Source organism: Acartia tonsa, chromosome 5, assembly GCF_053477335.1.
Source record: "Acartia tonsa isolate MP-2025a chromosome 5, ASM5347733v1, whole genome shotgun sequence".
In the NCBI taxonomy this organism is placed as follows: Eukaryota; Metazoa; Arthropoda; class Copepoda; order Calanoida; family Acartiidae; genus Acartia; species Acartia tonsa.
The window spans coordinates 33,008,087-33,031,780 of NC_137264.1; the positions used below are offsets into that span (position 1 = coordinate 33,008,087).

At 33.7% G+C, this 23,694-nt stretch overlaps 2 protein-coding genes and 2 long non-coding RNA genes across 13 annotated transcripts in view; 2 read left to right on the forward strand and 2 right to left on the reverse strand.

Moving 5' to 3' along the window:
- On the reverse strand, nt 1-12,383 carry ScsbetaG (Succinyl-coenzyme A synthetase beta subunit, GDP-forming). Its single transcript, XM_080162366.1, has 10 exons — nt 11,901-12,383; nt 11,735-11,809; nt 11,429-11,509; nt 10,907-11,049; nt 9,446-9,558; nt 9,003-9,166; nt 8,712-8,849; nt 8,249-8,377; nt 5,594-5,728; nt 1-890 (listed from the first exon to the last, which is right to left on the reverse strand). Exons 1-10 carry the CDS (start codon nt 12,078-12,080, stop codon nt 756-758), a joined length of 1,293 nt encoding a protein of 430 aa, XP_080018492.1. The 5' UTR covers nt 12,081-12,383; the 3' UTR covers nt 1-755.
- The window catches only part of Rrp45 (exosome complex component Rrp45), a 350,250-nt gene continuing 338,611 nt past the window's right edge, over nt 12,056-23,694 (reverse strand). The window contains exons 2-15 of one of the 10 annotated variants that reach the window (XR_013880064.1): nt 20,350-20,400; nt 19,959-20,008; nt 17,539-17,614; nt 16,886-16,977; nt 16,455-16,572; nt 16,093-16,193; nt 15,313-15,490; nt 14,387-14,449; nt 13,741-13,832; nt 13,333-13,511; nt 13,002-13,096; nt 12,540-12,690; nt 12,290-12,322; nt 12,056-12,195 (exon numbers count right to left, since the gene is read on the reverse strand). Coding sequence is in view for 3 of the 10 variants with exons in the window: in XM_080162369.1 (XP_080018495.1) it covers nt 12,565-12,690; nt 13,002-13,096; nt 13,333-13,511; nt 13,741-13,832; nt 14,387-14,449; nt 15,313-15,490; nt 16,093-16,193; nt 16,455-16,572; nt 16,886-16,977; nt 17,539-17,614; nt 19,959-20,008; nt 20,350-20,397 (1,218 nt within the window). In the remaining 7 variants the exon portion in view is untranslated. Of the gene's footprint in view, nt 12,691-13,001; nt 13,097-13,332; nt 13,512-13,740; nt 13,833-14,386; nt 14,450-15,312; nt 15,491-16,092; nt 16,194-16,454; nt 16,573-16,885; nt 16,978-17,538; nt 17,615-19,958; nt 20,009-20,349; nt 20,401-23,694 lie in introns of all 10 variants that reach the window. The other 9 variants (XR_013880065.1, XR_013880063.1, XR_013880062.1 and 6 more) reach the window with 9 other exon arrangements.
- Nucleotides 17,774-19,405, forward strand: LOC145319970 (uncharacterized). Its single transcript, XR_013880091.1, has 4 exons — nt 17,774-18,321; nt 18,673-18,851; nt 18,987-19,152; nt 19,357-19,405. It is a non-coding gene; the product is annotated as an uncharacterized LOC145319970 (long non-coding RNA).
- Nucleotides 20,409-21,980, forward strand: LOC145319969 (uncharacterized). The gene is made up of 2 exons (XR_013880090.1): nt 20,409-21,393; nt 21,905-21,980. It is a non-coding gene; the product is annotated as an uncharacterized LOC145319969 (long non-coding RNA).

Sequence of the window (23,694 nt, forward strand, 5' to 3'; positions counted from 1 at the left end):
CTGAAAAATAAATTAAAACTATTTAAAAATGACTAATATTTTAATTCGAGCTGCTTTTTAATAAATGTAACACTTGCAATAAAAGATTAACAATTATTATTGATTTTTATAAACAGTTTTATAACAAAATACTTTTAATCACATTTGTTGATATCAAAAGTTTAGGAACATTGTAAAATGTATCAAATGCAAAGCTGGTCAAATAAATGCTTTTACTATAAAAATATCCAGGAATATTTTAATAAATGCTTTAGTATCAAAATTTCATCAGTATTGATTGGGAACATTTTAGGTATAAAAATTGCATAAAAAATACATTTGTGACGGTATAAAGTTATGTTTTCTGGAATTTTAGTAAATCAATAAAGATGTAATATAGTTTTAAATAAAAAGGTAGGTAGGTAACAAGACACAAAACTCCAGAAAACCAATATCACATGAATTATAAATTTGGCCATTAAATAGAAATCACTGGTTATCAGGTCCAGATATGTATTGAAGACACGCGGAAGGATAGGATATTTTAGACTGGTAAGATAGTGATGACGCAGTAGGCAGGGATCTTAAATGATAGGACATTGGACAATAAATTAAAACACATCCCAAATGAAGATAAACAAGATTTAAATTAGTTTAATCAAAATTCATTTTAAGTGCCCAAGGTTTTTGAGCAAAGAAATACGATAAAATGGCTATATAACATTGGGAACCAGTGTAATTTATAGTCCAATGTCCCTTCCCTCCCTGATGAGCACTTAGTTGAGCATGCTGACGGCCTTTCTGGCGGCATCGTCCAGGTCGTTGGCGGAGATGATCTTGAGTCCTGACTCGGCAACAATCTTCTTGGCGTTGTCCACATTGGTTCCCTCCAACCTCACAACAAGTGGTACCTGAAAAAATTTTAAGTTTTAGTAATTATTAGACAAAGTAGAATACTATTATATAAATTAGTAAGGTTTTTTTGTCTGCAGCTGTTGTTGTTTGGATTCTCTATTTTGGGTAAGCTTCACATAGCTCCTATGATAGTTTTAGTCTATTTTTCTAGCCCCTCCTACCCCTTCAAACACAGAGATTGCTTGTTGCTCAAAAATAAAACTTTAACCAGCAAAAGAAAACCTAACTTTGCTAAGAGTGAGGGCACATTGGACTGGACAGTACTCAAAGTTAACAAACACGATTTATAAATTTTTATAAAATTGTAATCTTATTAAATGTAGATTCGAAAATATATATTCATTCATTTATTTCAGAATATAATCTATGTCTCTGATTCCAAGTCCAATATGCTATAAATATTGTGGGACGTCAGTTCCTTTTTGTCTAGTAAGGAAATGAAATTTGCTTTGTTAATATTAAATATCAGATAATGTCAGATATCATTAAATAGCTTTTGATTTTAAGTGAATATCTAAATAAAATATTTCCTCAATATGTTAATATTTTAGGTCTTAAACAGAATAATTACCAATTTTTAGAGTATCTTTTATTTAGGGTTGGCAATCCGAATCCGGAATCCGCCGTCTTGAGTCTTTTCTTTCAACCCCCCCCCCCTTCCTCTTTATAGATCCCCACCCCCCATCTCTCCCCACCTACACCGCCAAGAAAGGTAAGTATCCGAATCCGGTCCAAAAATTAGACGGATTGCCAACCATACTTTTATTACTACAATAGGAATCCTGAAAACTACATGATATGGTTCCGACCTATTTACAAGGTCTCTAGAATAGTTCTATCCTCATTTTTATCAGATATAAAAACAAGATAATGTGTAATTAAAAATGCACCCTGAGCTAGCCAGGGATCTTAAGGGATAAGACTGTGAACATTAGATTAATTATTGTATATTCCCAATAATGATATACAAAATTATCTCTTCTGTAGGTTTAATGATTAAAAAGTCTGGAACCAACCAATTAAATAAAAAAAAAGTTTTAGAGGCAACGAATAAGATGCTGTAGTTATAAAACTATGGATACCAGTGTAATTTACATTCTAATGCCCCCTCCCTCCCTGAAGCTAGCCAAAGCACTGTGTCGGAAATGCAAACAAACTTTTATATGAAAATCTACGCATTTTGGATTCTCTTACACAAAGTTAAATGAACATAGAAAACTGTTAGAAATAAAGGTGCTTTTGCTAACCCTGAGGGGCTACCTAAGACCAAATAGAACTTTACCCAAAATAAAATGACCTTTAGTTCTAAACAAATCCTGAGGAACTCTTATCAAACTTAACCTAATCCGACCTAAAAAGCTAACAAAATAATTTCTTAGCTAACCATTACTTTTGATGTTGTGGGGAAGGTAGGATTGGACTTTGAACAGACTCAACATCTGATTATTAAGTGTAACAAGGATGACAACATCCATAAGTAGCGAAGCACAAAATTTCGTGGATGGGAATGACCGTCATGGTTGTTTTCTTCAAACAACGGGAAATGTAATTTTGATATCTAAAACAGATATTTTGAAAATCGGATCCTAAACACCAAAGATATGGGGAAAAATGTAAATAATTTAAAAATAGCCAAAACCCTGCAAAAAGGCAGTCTGACCATTATTGTTGTTTTCTTTAAACGACGGGAAATTTAATTTTAACATCTTTAACTGAAAAAAATTTGAAAATTGGTCTAAAAACACCAAAGATATGGGGGAAAATGTAAAAAAATATAAAATAGCCAAAAACCTGCAAACAGGCAGTCTGACCTTCATAGTTGTTTTCTTCAAACGACGGGAAATTTGATTTTGATATCTTTAACTGAAAAAATTTTGAAAATCGGTTCATAAACACCAAAGATATGGTGGAAAATGTAAAAATAGCTAAAAACCTGCAAAAAGGCAGTCTGACCGTTATTGTTGTTTTCTCCAAACGACGGAAAATTTAATTTTGATATCTTTAACTGAAAGAATTTTGAAAATCGGACCATAAACACCAAAGATATGGGGGAAAATGTGGAAAATCTAAAAATAGCCTAAAACCTGCTAAAAAGCCGTCCGACCGCCAGTGATGTTTTAAGGTTAATTGTGCTCCTTAATGATGGGAATGTTGTCAAAAAATTTCAGAATTCTATCTTTTATAGGAGCTGAGTAAATCCCATTTCCCCCATAGCGTTACGGACTGACGGACTGACTGACTGACTGACGGACGGACAAAGTGAATTATAGAGTAGCTTCGCTACTAAAAATAGGTATGGACCAAAAGGGATGAAATAGTGGCCGATAAATGTATGTACATCCCCAATGATGACACTCATAATTACCCCTTCTGTAGATTAAAATTAAGAGATTGAAACACTCACCTTAATAAACCAACCGATCATAATTCAGCAAGTCCCAAAAGTTGTAAACTTAAAGCCAACGAAAAAGAAAACGTTATTATAAAACTTTGAGGAATAGTGTAATAAACAGCCCATTGTCCCCTTTCTTTGAAAAATAAGCGTCTATTCTTTGGGTTGAACAAAATTTCAGAAACAAGATCTTCTATTTTAATTTATCTCTGTTGCCCTGGCAAACTTGTAATTCCTTACACATTCGTAGGGTTGGTGATAACCATGAATTTTTCACAGGATATTCCTCACTATGGGCTATCTTGGGATATTGGTATTATCCTCTTAGAATTTTTTTTATATATTTGGGATATTTTAACAAATTCACCCTATCCTTTAATAAATTAAGGAAAAAATACAGGAAATTTAATGTTTATGAATTGCAATTTAATGAGCTATAACATAAGAATTTTAAATAATTTTTTATGCACTTCTTCGGCAAATTATTTTTTAAAAATTCTTTCTCATCATTTGTATACCACTTTGGACCTGCAAAACAGAAGTCTCCAAAAAGATATGTAGCATCGTATTACAGAAATTTTACACAAATATCTTAATAATGCTGGGCCTTCGGCCGGTATTGGCTAACAAACTGGTTTAACACGATGCGATAGATAGCTATTACAGCTCTTTTATATCAATAATATAAACAAAACCCACTACATTCTACAAAATAAATTGAATATCAAAGTAACCCCAAAATAAATTATTTTGGATCACTGTGGAGTATATAAGTGTAGAAACTGCACTATACCTAAAAATAAAAGAATATTTGCATTGCAAATCCAGCAACATTCATATACATTGTACATACATTCTAAAAAAAAATATAATTTTTTTGTTGAAAAATTTCCTAAGCCCAAAAATTATGTTTCGATTTTCCAAGGATACCAAAACTTGGGGTAATTAGTGACACAACATAAAAGATTTTATTCAATTATCTCTAAAACTAAGGGAGTAGCGCCCAAAATAAAATTGCTGGAATGGCATGGCAATAGTCACAACATTTTAACCCCCCCCCCCCCTTTTATGTAATAAAATTATCCGATTGGTCTGATTTTTGGAATACTTAGGTATTCCAAGTACAACAAAGTACATTGTTATAAGCAAAGCATCTCTATAATCAAGTTCTCAAAATGTAAGTATGCCCTTAAACAATATCCTATATTTAAGCAGTTTTTCAACAGATCTACTTACAATTTTGTTTCGTTCGACTGTAATACATTTATATTCTGATTATTCAGTTCTGACACTCTACTCAAGTGCTAATGTTCATTTGTCCTAACGTTTCAGATTTTCGCTTTTATGGATGTTATCATCCTTGTTTTCCTTATTGTAACCATCACAAAGTACTAACCAAGAATTTGAAATTGTATGGAAATTTTGTTTTTCACAAAGTTAATTTAAATTTGGTAAAGTGAGATTTTTCCTCATTTTAACCAGAAGGAAAATTAAACATGGACCATGTCATTGTAAATATTCACAAATGGAGAAATCAATAAAAAAACTAGGGCTAGCAATCCGAGTCCACAATCCGCTTTTTTGGGTGGATTATTGTAAGAATCCGAATCCGACCCAACATTAAAAAAAAACATATTTATATTTATATCAAAGAGCAAATGTATTCTATAATGCATAGTTTTACTAACTCTTTCTGTCTGTTAAGATAGATTACAAAAAATTCGTATGTTGTATTTGAATTTAAGTTTTTACATCTAGTAGGTATTCAACTTCCAATCCATTCATCGAAAAAATTGTGTACCTTGACCCTATGACTTGACCTTGGCTTTAATTCATTATCAAGAAAGAAAAGCTAAAAATCTTGATATTTGAGAAATCGGTGTTTTCCCTTATTTTATTTGAAATAAATTGAAAATATGGGGAGTGAGGTAGTTTTCTTTCTTTGCCTAACCTCAGCAGCAGTCCCCATACTTCCTTACCCCAGGGGTCTGTCCTATACCCAATATAACCTAACCTAAACCAGTAACAAACGAAAAAAAAAACCTTTTTAATTTCATTTCAAAATGAGGGGAGAGCGATCTGTGTTTGGCTCTCTGGGCAATTAAAGAATAACCCAGCTGCAACAACCATTAAATCAATTCGAAATAATGTTAGGTAATTTCAGCGACTTTTTGGGGGGCAATGCTTCTTAGTAGAGACGACCATTTATCTGTCCCCAAAATATTATTTTAGATTGATTTCGTTTGTTGGTGGCTATACCTTATTCATGATGGAAAACACCTTAAACTTTTTTGTTTCAAGGCTTACCTTCAAGTCGATGCTCTTGCAGGCATTGACAATTCCATTGGCAATGGTGGCACAGTTGACAATACCACCAAACACATTCACAAGAACAGCCTTCACCTTGTCGTCCTCAGTGATGATACGGAAAGCCTCTTTTACCTGGAGAAAATATATAGTATCAAGAATCATAAAATGTTAAGTAAAATATCTGTCTGAATCAAAATATCACATAAATATTTGGTTGAGGAGAGGGGGCGGATGTTCCACTGTTAAAACTAATTCTAAAAGATATTGCCAAAAAGCAAGTGAACTTTGTTGTCGTTGCTTTAATTTGATAAAATATCTGAAACTGTTGTAAAGAAACGGAATCACAACAGCATAGAACTACTTTCAGCCGAATTAAAGCAGTTATCATGCTTCAAATTTAATGGGTTAAATAACTTAAAGTTGTATGATACATTATATAAAGTGACAAATGTCCCCACCATTACCTTTTTAATGGCACATTAATTAGCTATCAAACTGTAGGTTTTGAGAAGTACAAGTTTTTGAAGCAGTAACTTTTTAATTTAAAGTTTTAATGATCTGAGGTATTAAAATTGAAACAAGGTAGAGATTTTGCAGAAAGAAAATAACCATTTGATGTTATCAACCTTTCAGCTGAAACAAAGAAAGATTGCTTAACAGTTTCCCAGCTAGATTTTAAACCCAATTTGTACCATTTTTAAAATCTTTTAGAAGCACAGTCTCGGGAGTAAAATAGTTATTTAATTGTCAAAAAATAGTAGTATTGAAATAAAACTCGTATTTATTATATCCTTATATTCAAGTAACAGGATGTCGGTCTTTCTGTAGCTTAAGATCTCGCTAACCACTTGACCGACATGGTTCTCCTTTATAGTGAAGGTTTATACGTTATAACTGTTTGGGGGGAGGATACTTCCACCTTCACTAGACAAATCGCCCCTGGAAAAACCTAAAATTTTAAAAGGTTGACATACCCTCCCCCCTTTTCCCTATATAACCCCATAGTATTACATATAACTAACTCATAAAAAAATAGGGGTTCAAATGAAAAATCTGAAGAAATTGCTACTAACATATCTTTCCAAAGTTTTGCCTTCATGCACAACAAATATAAAACAACACAAACAAAGTTTTTGAAATAGATGAGAATTTTCATCAGAGGCTATTATTTATTTATAAGTTATAAAGAAAGTATATGATACCATGTATAGACGTGAAGATAGATTTATCTAATTCCCCCCACCCCCCCAAAAAAAAATCGTATATGTGAGAAATTCTGCCTTTATGAAACATTAACATTAAATACCCCCACCTACCTCTCTAATTTAAGCATTATATATATTTTTAACTGTTTGATTTGGCGAGAAAAGGCAAAAAAAAATCGACAGAAAACGGTGGTTTTCGGCAAGACCGGCGGTTCCGCCACTGTTTCTACAATTCTACAAATACACTATACCACTTTAACGCAACTGCCATGCCAAATTTCAGTGCTATAACTCTTTTTTTGTTGAGTTCCTTTGACTTTTAGTTTTGGTTTTAAAAAGTGTGATACCTGCCCTTCCTCTTTTAAACTTTGATTCATAGAATCATTGAAATATTAGAAAAGGGTTAAAATTGGATTTAAGAATAACTTTTCAATATTAAACATTCAAAAATTATTTTTTGGAATATGAATCAGCATTTTCTCACCCTTATTATTGCATAATAATTTTAAGAGTTTCATGAATTCATGTATTTGAAAATATTTTTAAAAAAATTACTTCTTTAATTTTTTTTATGGGAATTAAGCAATTGTTTCGGGAGGGAGGTGTCCCAGTAAGCCCGTACCCCCCCCTCCGGGGAAAAGGGCTTAAAACCACCACAGGACCAATAGGTGAAAAGCGCAAACTAATTTGCGAAATCCTAAACTTCAGACAGACGGACTGACATAGTTCCACTATGTATTATAGATAGTAAAGGATACATGTTTTTAAAGCAGGGCGAGAAATACTCGAACTTTCTATGTGTTAACGGTTCATACAAAATTGTCTAAAAGTTATGATGCATCAAACAAGTATTTAAAAAAGGGGGGGGGAAGTTCTGACACATTTGCGTAAACCTGGTGTATAGGCTTTATCTTTGGACTGAGAGGATAGGTTATTTGGGATAAAATCATTCTTATATGATAAATTTCCCCCAGATTTAAGCTTTTTTGGATAGGCCTCCAGGTTCCGGAGCTCCAGGCCTCCAGGTGGTCTCTGTACAGGTAAAAATTAAAAATAAGATTTTTTTTTTGAAGAATTAGAGGTTAACTTATAAAACAAAATATGCTTCTTTTTGATTGTTATTCACATATTTGAAGAAAAAACATACATATTTTGTCTCATAAGCTGACATCTAACTCTTAAAAAAAAAAATTTTTTTTTCATTTTTACCTGTAGAGAGACCACCTGGAGGCCTGGAGCTCCGGAACCTGGAGGCCTATCCAAAAAATCTTAAATCTGGGGGAAATTCATCATATAAGTATGATTTTATCCCTAATAACCTATCCTCTCAGTCTAAAGATGAAGCCTATACACCAGGTTTACGCAAATGTGTCAGAACTTCCCCCCCCCCTTATTTTGTGTTAATTCATTTCATAAACTATCCTCTTAGGACCTAAATAAATTATACCTGATCTTCCTGGACATTGCCACCAACGTCCAAGAAGTTAGCAGGCTCACCACCATACAGCTGGATGATGTCCATAGTAGCCATGGCCAGACCAGCTCCGTTAACAAGGCAGCCAATGTTACCGTCCATCTTAAAACGAGGATTATGATGTTCATATGTAGCACAGTCATACTAAACTAACAAGGATGGCAACATCCATAAGAAGAGAAGCACAAATATCAAGAATTAGCAAACAGACCAATGCCCTCGATCCTTTTTTCAAAGCTCAAAACCTTTGTCTAGAAGTCCTAACTGTGTATGGAAATGAGTTACACCAGTTTACGGGCCAAGGCATTCCCCCTACTCTTAACTATGAATGTAACATGTCGGACATATCGGCAGTAGGTACTATTTTTGCGTCTCTAGTATGATGAAATGTGTTCCAAGACTCGAACCCAAGAACTCTCCGACGGATTGTTTGTACCTGGACATAGTTGAGGTTGTACTTGCCAGCCTCAACCTCTCTGGGATCACTCTCTGTGGTGTCCTCCATGTCAAAGATGGCCTTCTGTCTGAAGGAGGCGTTGTCATCAAATCCCAACTTGGCATCCGCGGTATAAACCTAGAAAATATTACAATTGATAGAGAAAATATTTTTTATGTTTCTTTTTTAAGGGTGGTGGGTCCATAATCCCCCCCCCCCCCCCTCTTGTAAGTGCTCCTAGATGCATATGATATTGGATCGTGTAGTCACTAGAATCATTTAAACTATTACCATGCCCTGAGGAGTCTCAGCGAGGGGGTTGACCTCCAGCTGGACACAGTCGACCTCCAGGAAAGCCTTGTACAGGTTTTTGATCTGTTCAGCACACTGGCCAACAAGGGGACCCTTGAATCCAAGGAACTCAGCTACCTCAACTGCCATCTTGTCAGTTACACCTAACAAAACAATCATGTCACAAAAAAAACCCCAACTTTTTGATTGCACAACAGTTGTCAGTAAGTTCTAATTGTACATGGCAATAAACTACTCCTGTTTTTGGACCATGACATTCTCCCTACTATAACATAATATTAATGTCGCGCATCTGACATCAAGGCAGTAGGAATCATTTTTAAAGTCTTGAGTTATGATGCGGTGTTGAGCCGAGATTCGAACCCATTAATACCGTCCCAACGACGAGTGGATTCATTTCTTGTTAAGCACGGTTCTGTCACCTGTCTTGATATCAACTGGAAGCTTCATAATTCTCTCAGGTGTTTTCTCAGCAACCTCTTCAATGTCAACTCCACCGTCGGGGCTAGCAACAATAACAGGGCCCATATACTCTCTATAATAACAGATAATTCAACATTGGATAAGATGGGGGGGGGGGGGGGTTGACACATTTGAGTAAACAATGAATATAGGCTTTATCTTTGGACTGAGAGGATAGGTTATTTACTAAGTATATTTGCGTTAACTTTTATTTAATAGATTATTCCAATTTTTAACATTTACAAAACAGCCTGCTTTATTGCTTCAAGATCCATGTCAGATCTATACAGGAAATAAATGTCTATAAATGAGTTCAGGTTTTCCAAGGAATAAATGTTTAAAACTCATAGTGCTCCAATAATCCTCATTAAACTCTCATTGACCAAAGCGATAAGACCTCTATTCTATTTGTTTATGGAATGAATATAGTTTTTCAATCCATGTTGATATTTGAATTACATTGAAGTATTTAATCTTGATTTAATAAACAAAAAATATACGTTCATAATATAGAAAATCTAAGAAAACTCTGTTTTAAAAGAATTCGATTGTGGCGACACTTCCGTAGTGTTCAAATATTAAAACTAAAATTTTAATCTTTTTAACCCTTTGGTGATGGTTATGTAAATAAAAAATATAATTGAAGAAATCTTTTAAAAATCATTTAAAATATTAAATATTTACTTCTTTCTTTTAGATAGTAATGGCGAGGGAGGAAAATTGAAATGGATAAATAGATATGTACTTATAGAAAACTAGCCAATAGTGAGATTATTAGTTATATCGAGCCAACTCTATTTAAAGATAAAATCATACTTATATAATGAATTTTTCCAAGTTTTAAGATTTTTTGAATATGCCTCCAGGTTTAGAAGCTGCTTTCTAAATGTTATTTACATATTTGAAGAAAAAAGATGCATATTTTCTGTAATAAGTTGACCTCTATCTCTTGAAAAAATATTTGATTCTTATTTTTACCTGTCCAGAGAACACCTGGAGGCCTGCAGCCCCCGGACCTGAAGGTCTATTCAAAAAATCTTAAAACTTGGGAAAAATTATGATATAAGAATGATTTTATCTTTTATAACCTATCCTCATTCCTCTCAGTCCAAAGATAAAACCTTTATTCACTGTTTACGCAAATGTTTCAAAACTTCCCCCCCCCCCTCTTGTCCACGTTTTTTTTATTTTAGTTTTTTAACTTTACATCCAGCTCGGCTATTATACGGGCAAGGACCCTTTAAGAAGGGGGGGGGGGGGGTTAGAAAGTTGTAGGGGGTTGGATTCAACCTCCTACACCCTTCTGTACGCCTCTGAATCCAGGACGTGAACTAAAGATAAACACTACATTTAACAAATTGCAAACAACATCGCAGTGTTTCTAGGCCATCTAGGCTAAGATTGGTATAAATATATGTTACCTGTCCATAAGAATGCAGAAGTAGGTCTCCCTGGTGATGTCAATGGCCTCGGCCACCATGACCTTGCTGACGGGGATACCCTCGGGAGGGGTCTGCTTGGTGATCAACTTGTGGCCAATCATTGAGGTACACAGATTGGAGATCTAGACACACAGAACAACAAGAGTTAGTTTCATGGAAACTGTAGCTTACAGGTATCAGCAGAATAGCAATTCAAAACAAGATTAGTTTTTAAAATTCTATTAAAAATTTTTTGCCCTGAAATGGATAATATAAACAAATTTTCATTAGTCAGGCATCCTACTACTTTGGAAATTTTTTTATTGCCGAAAAAACAAGTTACAGATAATACACATACAAAGATTTGAAGGTCCTTAAGGCCATACAAACAAAGAGAAAGAATCATTTTTTAAATTGATAAAAAAGGGGTAAAAAACTGTACCTATACTTTTTTTTTTTAAAGAAGCTTACAAAAGGCGGCTTAGTCTGAAACGGATTCTAGTGGTCACACTTGGATTTTACCTTAGAAGGGTCCTTGGTAAGATGAACACCTCCCTTGAAACCATTGTCAAAGTGTCCTTTGCCTCTACCACCAGCTAATACCTAAACATGTAGAATTGTGTCCATAAGCAGCATATTAAAGGGTAAATTGTGTAAATATGATTATTTGAAATATCAACATATTTAGTTCATCTTTATTCTTTCTCTCTTTTTTAAGACAACTGAACATTTTCTTGGTAACTCACTTTGTCCTATTGTCCAACAATGATTTATTTTCAGCTTTGGATACTTACGGATGTTGACATCCTTGTTTAGATTATGTTTTACCTGCGCCTTGATGACATACTCTGAGCAGGGGAAGTCGGATGCAATCTTCTCTGCCTCACTGGTGTTAGTAGCTACCTACATTTTTAGATATATAATATATGTCCTATCAAATAAAGTAGGTAGTATTTTTTCTTATCTGAAGCTTAAGATTAAACTTAAATTGTACCTTAAACTTCTGAACTGTAACTCCATAGTTCTGGAGCAAGCCTTTAGCCTGATATTCCAGCAGGTTCAGGTTTCTGATCTGCTGCTGGGAGCAGCCAGTCGCAGCCTTCAGGAACCTGGGGGCCAAGCTGGTCGTAGCCTTCTGCATCAGGGACATTTTGAGTCTGAAAAAAATGCACATTTCTGTGTAATTATGGTTTTTCTACAGGATGAATACATGAATTTTAATAAAAAGAACTCACAGCCCTTTAGGTAATTTACATAAAATAAGAACAATGCTGGTTTATTTGGTTCAACTAAAATCAATTTAATGACAAAATGGCATTCAATTAGACTTTTGGAAAACTTCATAAAATCCCACTCAAATTGCCATTAGAAAATCAAATTAACCAATGATGAATTTTAATAATAATTTTTAGGGATCTTACGGGATAAGACTATGGACGATAAATTGATAAACATCCCTAATGATAAAAAGCATAATTACCCCTTTTAAAGATGAAAATTGATAGTTACAAATACAAAGCTCAACCAATGAAGATTTTAAAAGTAAGCAAAGTTTTTAACCCAACGAATGAAAGTTCATGTTTATGAAACTTTGGGTACCAGAGTAATTTACAGTCCGATGTCCCCTCCCTCCCTGTAATGAATTTAAATTACAAAAATTAAACTTTATCAAGCATAACAACTTCCTCCTCTTCACTGTCAGATGCGGAGTCAGAGTCTTTCAGTTCTATCTTCTCAGTCACCTTGCTTTGCAGAATCTGCTCCTTACTCATAACTCCAGTCACCTGAAATATCACATGGATCATTTGGTACTTTCCCTCTAAGTAAGTGCCTGTCGTGCACTAACCCAAGCTCTTTTTCTTTAAATAAAAATGAGAGGGGGTTCGTTTTAACACCTGCAGGGTTATCTAGCACCGAATAAAACCTAACCAATGTTATTAAATTAAAGGGTGGGGGACTTCTGTGTAGCACTTAGAGGAAAAGCGTATAATTTTGTAATTTGACAAAAACGTCTATTTATACTAGTAAAATTAATTGCTCCTATTAATTTTCGATTCTGTTGACAACATCTTAAAAACAAATTCAAATCGCCTACCTCAACGTCAGAATCCTCTTCATAGCTGGATCCTTCCTCCTGGTCATCCTGCTCCATGTCAGCACTGGCCACGTGCACTATGTCACCATCATTACCTTAACATTACCCAGTTAAATTCATTTTAGTAGCGCAGCAACAACTTAACAAAGAAACAGTTACTCGACGATTTAAAAGCTAAAAATCTTAGGTTTTGGTTGTATGATAAGGTGTGCTTTCTGGGAATTTTAAAAATTGCCTAGAGGTGGTTTTAAACCATTTGTCGACTTCCGCCTCTTCCAATAGGGATATAGCAGGTACTATTATATATAATACAATATTATTTTAAACTTACTTGTGACTGAATCATCGGCCTCCATATTCTTGTTAGCATTTATGACCGCTCTGGCTAGCGGCACCACGCGGACAAAATCAAAACTACTTTTTGGCGCGGATGAGTGAAGCAGAGAATCTGATCTAGTTTTGGCGGCAAAGCCACGTGGATTTTTACTTTGTCTGGTGGCTTCATCTTTCCTGAGGACAAATTTTGTAGGTAAATATGTAGGTATGTATTAAGCTTTTTTTAAAACTATATTTGATTAAATAGATGTATTTTAAAATCTACACAATATTTTCTGTTTTATTTCATAATCTAAAATATCCTTTTGATAAATACATAACGAGATATCTAAGATAGCAACCTACCCCCTACCCGATCCCCTTTTTTGAAACAACGTTATTTTTAAAAAGCAGTTTATCTTACTTTAAACTTTCTTTGATTTTATCGACTGCTTTCTTAGACTTTTCAGCAGCTATGTTGGCAAGTCTCAAAATCATTTTCTTGTCAACAACAACCTAAATAGTTTTTTTAAAAATCCATAATTCTTACATAATTGATAATTACTTGCAACTTTTTTCCTGATTTAAAAGTAACAGGATGTCTATCAGTAGCCAAGATCTCGCTAACCGATGGCACGAAAAGCTTCTAGAGTTAAGCTTCTTAAAAAGTGAAAGGGCAGATTAATAACTGTTTAGGTAAAGAGTATCTCCACCTTCCTAATAGAAATCACCCTTAGATAAAATTAACCCCTAAAAAATAATATTAATTTTCTTTTTTTAAAACTAAAATTGAAAGATAGTTGAGGGTCAACTCCTCCAACCCCTCTCCTGGCGTGTAAGAAACAAAAATAATTATGCTCCCGGAAGTTAAACTTATTCATTTTCAATGGATTGGAACCGGTTCTGAGCCATACTGAGAAATAATGTTTCGTATCATATTAAATTTTTCACGATTCTAAATAAAAATCATAAACGAATAGACTGCGATAAAAATTAATAAGTGACGTAGACTTAGAGCCAGCTAAAATATGGACATTTTTAATAGCTGCGCTACTTAAAACAAGGCATACCTGTCCAGCAAGATGTAGTGTGCACATTTCCTTGTAACCATTCACTCCTAGAACCATCTTTCCCTGAATAAAATACCTGATGAATACGCGAAGGGAGGGGACAATGGAGAATTAAGGGGGGGGGGGGGGGGAAGTTCTGACACATTTGCGTAAACCTGGTGTATAGGCTTTATCTTTGGACTGAGAGGATAGGTTATTAGGGATAAAATCATTCTTATATGATAAATTTCCCCCAGATTTAAGCTTTTTTGGATAGGCCTCCAGGTTCCGGAGCTCCAGGCCTCCAGGTGGTCTCTGTACAGGTAAAAATTAAAAATAAGATTTTTTTTTGAAGAGTTAGAGGTTAACTTATAAAACAAAATATGCTTCTTTTTGATTGTTATTCACATATTTGAAGAAAAAACATACATATTTTGTCTCATAAGCTGACATCTAACTCTTAAAAAAAATTTTTTTTTTTCATTTTTACCTGTAGAGAGACCACCTGGAGGCCTGGAGCTCCGGAACCTGGAGGCCTATCCAAAAAATCTTAAATCTGGGGGAAATTTACCATATAAGAATGATTTTATCCCTAATAACCTATCCTCTCAGTCTAAAGATGAAGCCTATACACCAGGTTTACGCAAATGTGTCAGAACTTCCCCCCCCCCTTAATCTACAACCCTTTTAATCCAACTGACAGTTTTAGACAAAACAATTCAAGAAAAGATTAATTTACAGTCCAATGTCTTATCCCTGGGTTAAATATAAGTTTTAGCGTAGTACTGTTAGACTTTTATCCAGTCAAAACTTATATTGTACCTAACTGTTACATGAATCCACATGCAAAGCTTGAAATCGCTAAGTAAAGTCTATCCATCCTAAATTAACGATACGAGCTATACGTTATGGATGTATGGACTGACAACAAATTGAATTAGACTTACCAACATAGCCTCCTCCTCAATCTGGGACGGATCAATAACATACAAGGTCTCCCCGCCTGGGTATTCAAACAGGCCAAATGTTGTGGTTACAGGGTGATGTTGGATACCGAGGGGAACAGGGTCTCTCTCAGATAGAGGATGGATTGTTACCATGTCTCCTTTCAGAGTAACATCGGGTCTGTAAATAGAATTAATAACATCATTAATAATAAAGGGAGGAGTAGGTTGCGCTAAAAATCCGTAAAGGTATAAGTTTTAAGGCTTAAAAATAGTAGTAAAACGATAATATTCACTAAATATGTTTATTTCTTATTGAAAAGAACTATAAACAACAATTTTTTTTAAAGTTAACATATATTTTTATCGTTCTACTACCTACTGTTTTTAATTTTAAGCTCCCAACCTTTACGGATTTTTAGCACAACCTACTCCTCCCTTAATTTTAACATCAAATATTCATTTCAGGGATTTTAAGGGATAAGACAATAGACGATATATTGATTTAAACCCCAGATGATGATTAACATTGTTACCCCTTCTGCAAATTAAAACTACTAGTTGAACATATTGGAAACTGCTAGTTTGAACCAACCAATCAAGATTTAATAAAAGTACCCATAGTTTTTAAGCTTAAGAGAGACAGACACCCAATTTCCAACATATGATGAACAGAAAATTAATATATTATAGAATCTTTACCTACATGAAATTCTAGAATTAGAATTTAGAAATGTTGGAGTTGCGTCTCAACTAAAAAAAAACAATATTTGACCAAAATACCTGCGAAAATGGCACAAAGCACAGAGTCCAGCAATACTGGCGGCATCGAACATGTTACCCTCATGATTAAGAATGTGGATATCCAGTCTGATTTCCCAAACCTAAATAAGATAGAAAGTGGACTAGGTACCTATGTATAGATGTATAGAATAAATGGTAATAAAATAGGGGGATCCTTAACATAGTTAAAAATAGTAGGTAGATGCTCATTGGTTAGGGAAATCTACACTAAAAATCTCAGCTGAGAATATTACCTACGCAGTCTAATTTTTTTTTTATCAAAACAGCAGACAAAATTAAGATTTCAGACGAGTCGACAATACAAAAAGCAAGAAGGCTTCAATGCCAAAAGCTTGAACTACCTTTTCTTCTGCCACAATACACAGAGACTCTAGATCCATACATCTGGATTCTTTCAGAGTTCTTTCAAGAAGTCTGCCTATCTCAACACCATCATCGCTGTTGCGCAGACCTTCAAACCTACAATAATAAATACAGTAAGTCTAAATCCCTAAGCAGTGAAATGAACCAATAGGAACATAGTGTAGAAACAATTCAACCATTGATTATCCACTTTCCATTTTAGTTTTTGACCCCTTCACAAAAATAGTTTAAACCCTCCCTGGACTGATCAGAATCTTTACTGTTAAAGATAACAATATCAGTTCAGCAGTTGGCGAGATCTTTAGCTATACACACAGACAGGCAGATAAACATACATCTTGTTACGTTTATCTAAATACCTTATAAACTAATCTTATATCTTATTTGTATAATATTAAATTAAACTTACTTAGGGGCTGCTAAAGATGTGAGTTCAACATTTATGGTAAGAATTCCTTCATTGGGACGACTGAAGGTTGGCTCTACAACTTGACAAGAGACCTTTTAAAAATTATAAAATACTTTTGGATGTATATGATATTATTCTAAAAAATCATTCACTTCCGAGAATCGAACCAGATTTTAAAAGATATTATATTAATATAATGATGAAAATCTTTGCCTTCAAAGAGGAGGAGTTGAAAGAAAAAACTCAAGACGCTAATTTTAGCCTACCAAATAAGAATCCGGAATCCGCTATTAAAAAACGGATTCCGGATCCGGATTCGGATTCCAAAATTGGCCAAAAATTTGGCAGATTCCGGATCCGGATTGCCAACCCTATTGGGTATAATATATTTGAAATAAAAAAGAACTCCCATTTATAATAAAACTAAGAAGAAAATGTCTGGGTTCTTTAGGGATAAGACAATTGATTATTAATAAACATCCCAAATAATGATAAACACAATAACCCTTTTATTAGATTGAAATAATTGAATAAAAAGTTTATATACTACTAGTTTGAAATTAACCTATCAAAATTCAATAAAAAGTTTATGAGCCGCCAACTATTTAGCTAACGTGGTTATAAATTAATGATACTCTACTTAACATGGTTACCTGGGCCAAAGCCATTGTCTTTCCAAGGGTAACTTGAACACTTCCCCAATCTAGACCATATACTATCTCCAAATCCCTGCCAGAAATTTAAGTTAATATTGGAAATAAAGTTGATTATTTCCCATTGTTCTCTCCCTCCCTGTTAAATACATGTTATAAATAATCTTAAGGTAAAAGACAATAAAGGGGGAGGTGTAACGGACGTATGCTAATCCTAACTATTTAGGAGTTATGAGCCACAGTTGAGATGTTGACACAAGCTTTAGAGTGCCGAGTAAAGAGTAGTAATGTTGTGGTGTAGAAACAAGTAATTTGATGAAGAAAAGGGGCGAAGATTTACTGAAGAAAGGGGCGAAGACATTGTAAAAGATGAACAAGTTAACTGTTGAAATCATGGAGAAAAAGTTAAGAGGAGAAAAGAGTTACAACATGAGTCTGAGAAAAGAGTAGACCTGAGCCTACAAACTGCTTTGTCGACAGCTTATCTTCACATCACGCCACCCAATTATAGTACTAAATATTAATTTCTAAATTACTAAATTTCATTCCCACTCTTAAATACTTATTCTATGAAAATTGTGTCCAAAGTAATTAAAGTAAAGAAAATAAAGACAATTATGTCCAATAAGAATTTAAATCTGTATTTGTTCATAGGAAATCATTGTAAAGAATATATGTGCACGCAAAATCAAAAGCAACTTAAAGTTTTAAAGCCTTTTTCTTATTTCAGAAAGTAAAAGTAAGTGAATAAATAAATATTTAATATAACGGGTGGCTATCTAGGTGAGAAAATTTTTATATTTAATTTGTAACAGTGAAGTCGTTGAAAGGATATATCACTGCAAGATAAATGAACAATAAGGTGAAAATATTTATACAGTATCAAATGTTTTGTTGAAGTCAAACTAACACTAAATCATATGAAGATTGAATTTAAATTAAACAACGTTTCAAATGTTTTGTCAAAGTCAAACTAACATCAAGTGACTTAATGAACTTTCTATTGAAGTAGACTTAATGTATTAAATGTTTTGGTAAAGTCAAACCAACGTAAATTATAAAAAGAATAAAGAGCTAAAGTACATAATTTAAACCTCCATTATAATGGCCTCCAATAATACTGTTCCATTTTAGGTGGATACCCAAACGGAGAACAGATCTGTGTTGTGTGAAAGACCCCTAATGCTAGAAAGACCCCTAACAAAAGACCCCTAAGCAGAACTAATTTGATTGGCGGAAAACCAGCCTTGGATAATTGGAGAACTAGTGTGCCCTACCTGTAAAGGGATTTGCTTATCACACTGAAATAAAAGGTATAGAATATTATACTCTTTTTAATTCCTTTATTGTAGCAAGGATTCAAGTAAATGTTCAAAATAATGTTTAAATAATCTGACGTCAATAAGGAAATATAATCTGGCCTTGTCTAACAATTGTTATCTTTGCAGGAAGTTAACAAGAACAGCTACAACCAAAGCTAATGAGAACAAGTCAAATAACTCAAAGCTAAATACCATCAAGGAAAGAACACCAACCCTAACAACGCAACTAGGGGATTAATTGGATATGTACTATTCTGCTGGAACCAAACTTCAAACCTAACAGAGAGCCAATGTAAGTACTTTATAGCTCATATTCTTTAATACATTAAGTAGAATGAAATTTAAGTGAACAAAGACTTTAGTATGGAATGTAAATTGTAAATTTAATTCCTTTTTATTTTTTATTCTTTCATTTCTTTATTTATAAGTGCACTTTTATTAGCCAACCCGTTCTTATTGTAACTACCTAGAATTAATATTGTTTTTTTTATTCTAGGTTAATTTTACCGAACATTCGAGTCAAAATAACTGCTCTACTATTTCCAGACTACATTGAAAGAAACTGATAAAATGTCAAAACCACAGAAATGAAATTCCAGCGGACCAAGATTGAGTGGCTCTGAAAAGCAAAGGTGAGCCGTCCGCTACAGGAGGTAGTTTGTGCTAAAATTCCGTAAATGGGCGAGTTTTAAGAATCTAAAATATAAGTAGACATCTTTCTAAAATTTGGCATGGCAGTTGCTTTAATTCAACGTGGATATGTACTATATTAGAGCAAATGCCATACAAAATTTTAGAGTTCTACTCTTTTTTTAAAGTCTTAAAACTCACACCCTTACGGAATTTTAGCACAGCCTTCCTCCCCCTTGATATAAATACATCCTCATGATGATAAAAAGGTAAATATAAAATTACTGGTTGTAAAGTTTGAACAATAATAGTTAAGAACCCAACCAATAAAATTCGATAATGTACCCAATGGTTTAGCAAACGAATAACATAAAACTTTGGGTACCCCACGGCACTGTAACATATACAGCATAATGTCCCCTCCCTCCCTGCCAATAATATGATAGAGAAAACATTAAAAATCTTCACCTGTTTTCAAGTGTTCCTCTACCATCAATTCGCTTACCTTCCCACAAAGCCTAAAATATATATAAAAAAAAACATTAAAATGTTCCAAATTACACAGCAAAATGAAATTGGTTTTTTCCTTGATTCGTACCGAAAAGCAAAGATCAAACTATCTATTTTTTAAAAAGAAATTAAAACTTAGGGTTTGTTTTTACTTTAGGCCTGTTTTGGTTAGGATATAATGGGTACTGGGTAGGGGCAAGGTTAGGACCCACCGCAGGGGAATTTGAATAAGAAAATATACTTAATTTATAAAAAAAAAATGGGGGTGGCTTATCAGTGCTCCGACAGACACTTTATGGGAGAGCACCAATAAAAAGGACATACTAAATCACATAAAAATAATGTTTACCTCCAAAAGGAAACTTTTCTCACAAGTAGAAATTGGCGTTTCCCGCATTTTGTCTAAAAAAATAACAGGTCATTATTTACACACCAACAAAAATAGATAAGGTATTAATTAAAGTAATATCATAAAGGTTAGGGTTGGCAATCCAAATCCGGAATCCGCCAAATTTTTGGCCAATTTTGAAATCCAGAATCCGGAATCATTTTTTTTATTGTGGATTCGGATTCTTCATTGTTAGGCTAAAATTAGCGTCTTGAGTTTTTTCTTTCATTCCCCCTCTTTGTAGGCAAAGATCACCAACCCACCATCTCTCCCCACCTACACCACCAAGTGGGGATATCCGAAAATATGAAAAAACGCAGCTTTAGATTATTCCCAGTACCCGGTATAATTCAATCCCTAAATTTTTTTTTAAGCCTTTTCAAATATTGCTAGAATCCAGAATCAGTAAAAAAATTAGGAATCCGGAATCCGCAGAGAATCCGTTTTATTTTTGGACGGATTCTTGTAAGAATTCGAATACGGTCCCAAATTTAGACGGATTGCCAACCCTAATAAAGGTACAAATAGTTATAATAATAAGCGTATTGGATTAGTTCGGGAACTATGCTTTTTAAAATCAATGCTTTGGATTCTTGTATCAATGCATATACATATGACAAGACAATTTGACAGGTTTTTTTCAGAATCTTAATTGACACATGATGAAGATAATACCTATATCATTATAAATTGTAAAAAAATGGTTAAATTAAACTGGTTTTTAAAGTTCATTTAAATTGCATTGTTTTTTTTTCTTTCCTTGAAGAGAGATAGCTTTAACTAAAGCCTACAAATGTCTTTGTAATTATGTTTTGATTTAAGATTGTCTGGGTCTTCGTTTGTAATTATTTCTTGGCGGTGGGTTGAAGATCCAGTTTTTTTGTTTCTCCGTGGTCAGGTACCACCTGGGATGCTGGACACACTCGACAAATCTCTTTTTGTTTTGTGCCGCCATGCGCTTGACAATCCTCTGGCAAATTTTGGCGTTTTCCAGTGCGTCCTGTTGTAAATATTAAGGTCATAAATAATGCATTAATTTATTTTGAAAAAAACTAAACAAAATTATAGCTTCAAACCACTGTGTCTTAATTGTATTAAACTTTGCAATAACAATCACTGCCATCTCAAACCACCGTCTTTCGATAATGATACGAGGAGAAAATGATAAGTATTGGTAATTCACAACGCCGTTACATAATAGTTTCCAATTGCATTACATTAATTAAATTGTCACGCAATAGAAACAGTCTTATTCAATAATGATAGATGCCTCATAGTTGAGTTAATCCCTATAAAAAATCAGTTGCCCGTATTCATTGCAGGTGATTAATTTTATTCCTATTTTTGTTTACATAATTATACAAACAGACGGACATAGACTAGCAGGATTTTCAATATTAACTAAAAAAATCTTAATTATCTTATGTTAAAATATTTACCTAATGTTATACCTATTCATCCCTGACAGACCATTTATAGAGTAGCTACTCGTACAAAACAAATAAACTTGCCTGAGTTTCATATCTCCTGAGTCCAACATTGACTAACATGTCGGGTAAACGGTGGGATATATCTCTACCAGGGAAGAAATACCTAAATGTAATTGCCCATTAACATTTTTAAAAGCTTTTAGGTGAAACAGCTTAACCATTCAAAAGTTTTAAAACATTAGGTAGGTACAAAAATACCTAGTAAAAAAGGTCTACGATAGAAGTACAAAAAATAATAGATACTGGAGGCGCACCAATTGTTTATTAATGTTTGACTAATAGAGAACAAAACCATACCTGCTAGCAATGAGACTGTCGCTAAAACCAATAATTACATCTTCATAAGGTACACTGAAATCCTAACAAGAAAATATAAGTATTATACTGGGAAAAGAAGGGGACATTGTTAAAGTTAAACAAATATGCTCACTCATTCGATGACTTAGTAGTATTTGATATTCTAATTTAGTATAAGATTTTCTGGATGAAACTAAAAGTGTCCCAACATATTAATAGGGGGGTTAATGCAACCATCTCGTAATCAATGTATAAATGGCACTTAGAATTCGAATTTCGATCTGAAATTTTGCATGAGTAATCCTTGGTAGGTCTATTTTCCCTAAATCGAACAAAAAGTTGAAAAAGTAACGGCTAACGACTGGCGGCTCAGCCGTTTAGCCATTTTTGGATATTTTCAAGGCAAATCATCACGAAGCATATCTTCATATAATACTCTTTGCTGCTACAAAACGTTTTCAAACGGTTCTATCCGGTAGTTGCTGGTACTAGAAATCTAAAAATGTATTTCTGGTATCATTTCACATGATTTAAAGCAAAACTATGTTTGAAAAAGATGATTCCTAAGTAATTAATGACAGATTTGCCCTAAAAATAGCCAAAAAAAACGGCTGAGCCGTTAGCCGTTACTTTTTCAACTTTTTGTTCGATTTAGGGAAAATAGACCTACCAAGGATTATTCATGCAAAATTTCAGTTCGAAATTCAAATTCTAAGTGCCATTTATACATTGATTACGAGATGGTTGCATTAACCCCCCCCCCCCTTTAATTCTACAGAAAAGGGGTAATTTTGTTTATCAAAATCTTACCCTGAAACATTGCAACAAAACTCTGGCATCATAGTTTCGCATTGAATGTGCAACTAATATAACTTTACCTAAACAAGGCTTTGGCTTAGTCTTAGAACAAACAAGGACAATTATGTCCATTGGAAATGATGCAAAATATAGCAAAAGATTTTAGATAAAAGAGATCAACTAAGGAAATTCAATGGTGGTTTACATTTTTGAGATTTTTATTAAAATATCAAATCAATTTAATTAGGTAGGTACTATACATACATGAAAATTAAATTACCTCCAAAGTTTCTTAACCAGTTGACAAAATTCATAAGCCCTTCTCTCAAATCTATAACAACAAAGTTATCAATAATTAAATTGAATATCAGTTCTTTTTTTTCTATAAAAATACACTTAAATGTCAGGGTACAATAGATATGAAACCTAAACTTTGATTGAAAAACTTGAGACCTAAAAAATTGTATTAAATAAAATGGAATTGAGTTAAGCCTGTTTTAAAGCCAAAGCAACTCCTAACCCTTTTGGTAATAAGGAGTCTGATTTAGTATCAGCAGTAGGAAATTCACTAACGTTGACACTTTGTAAAAATATATATACCTGTTGAGTCCAATGCTTGGTGGTGTCGGCAACAAAGGGTTTCACTAAAAATATCATTTTATATTATTCATCAATTCACTTACATTTTTAAAAACATAATAATCTTTATGTACCTATCTAA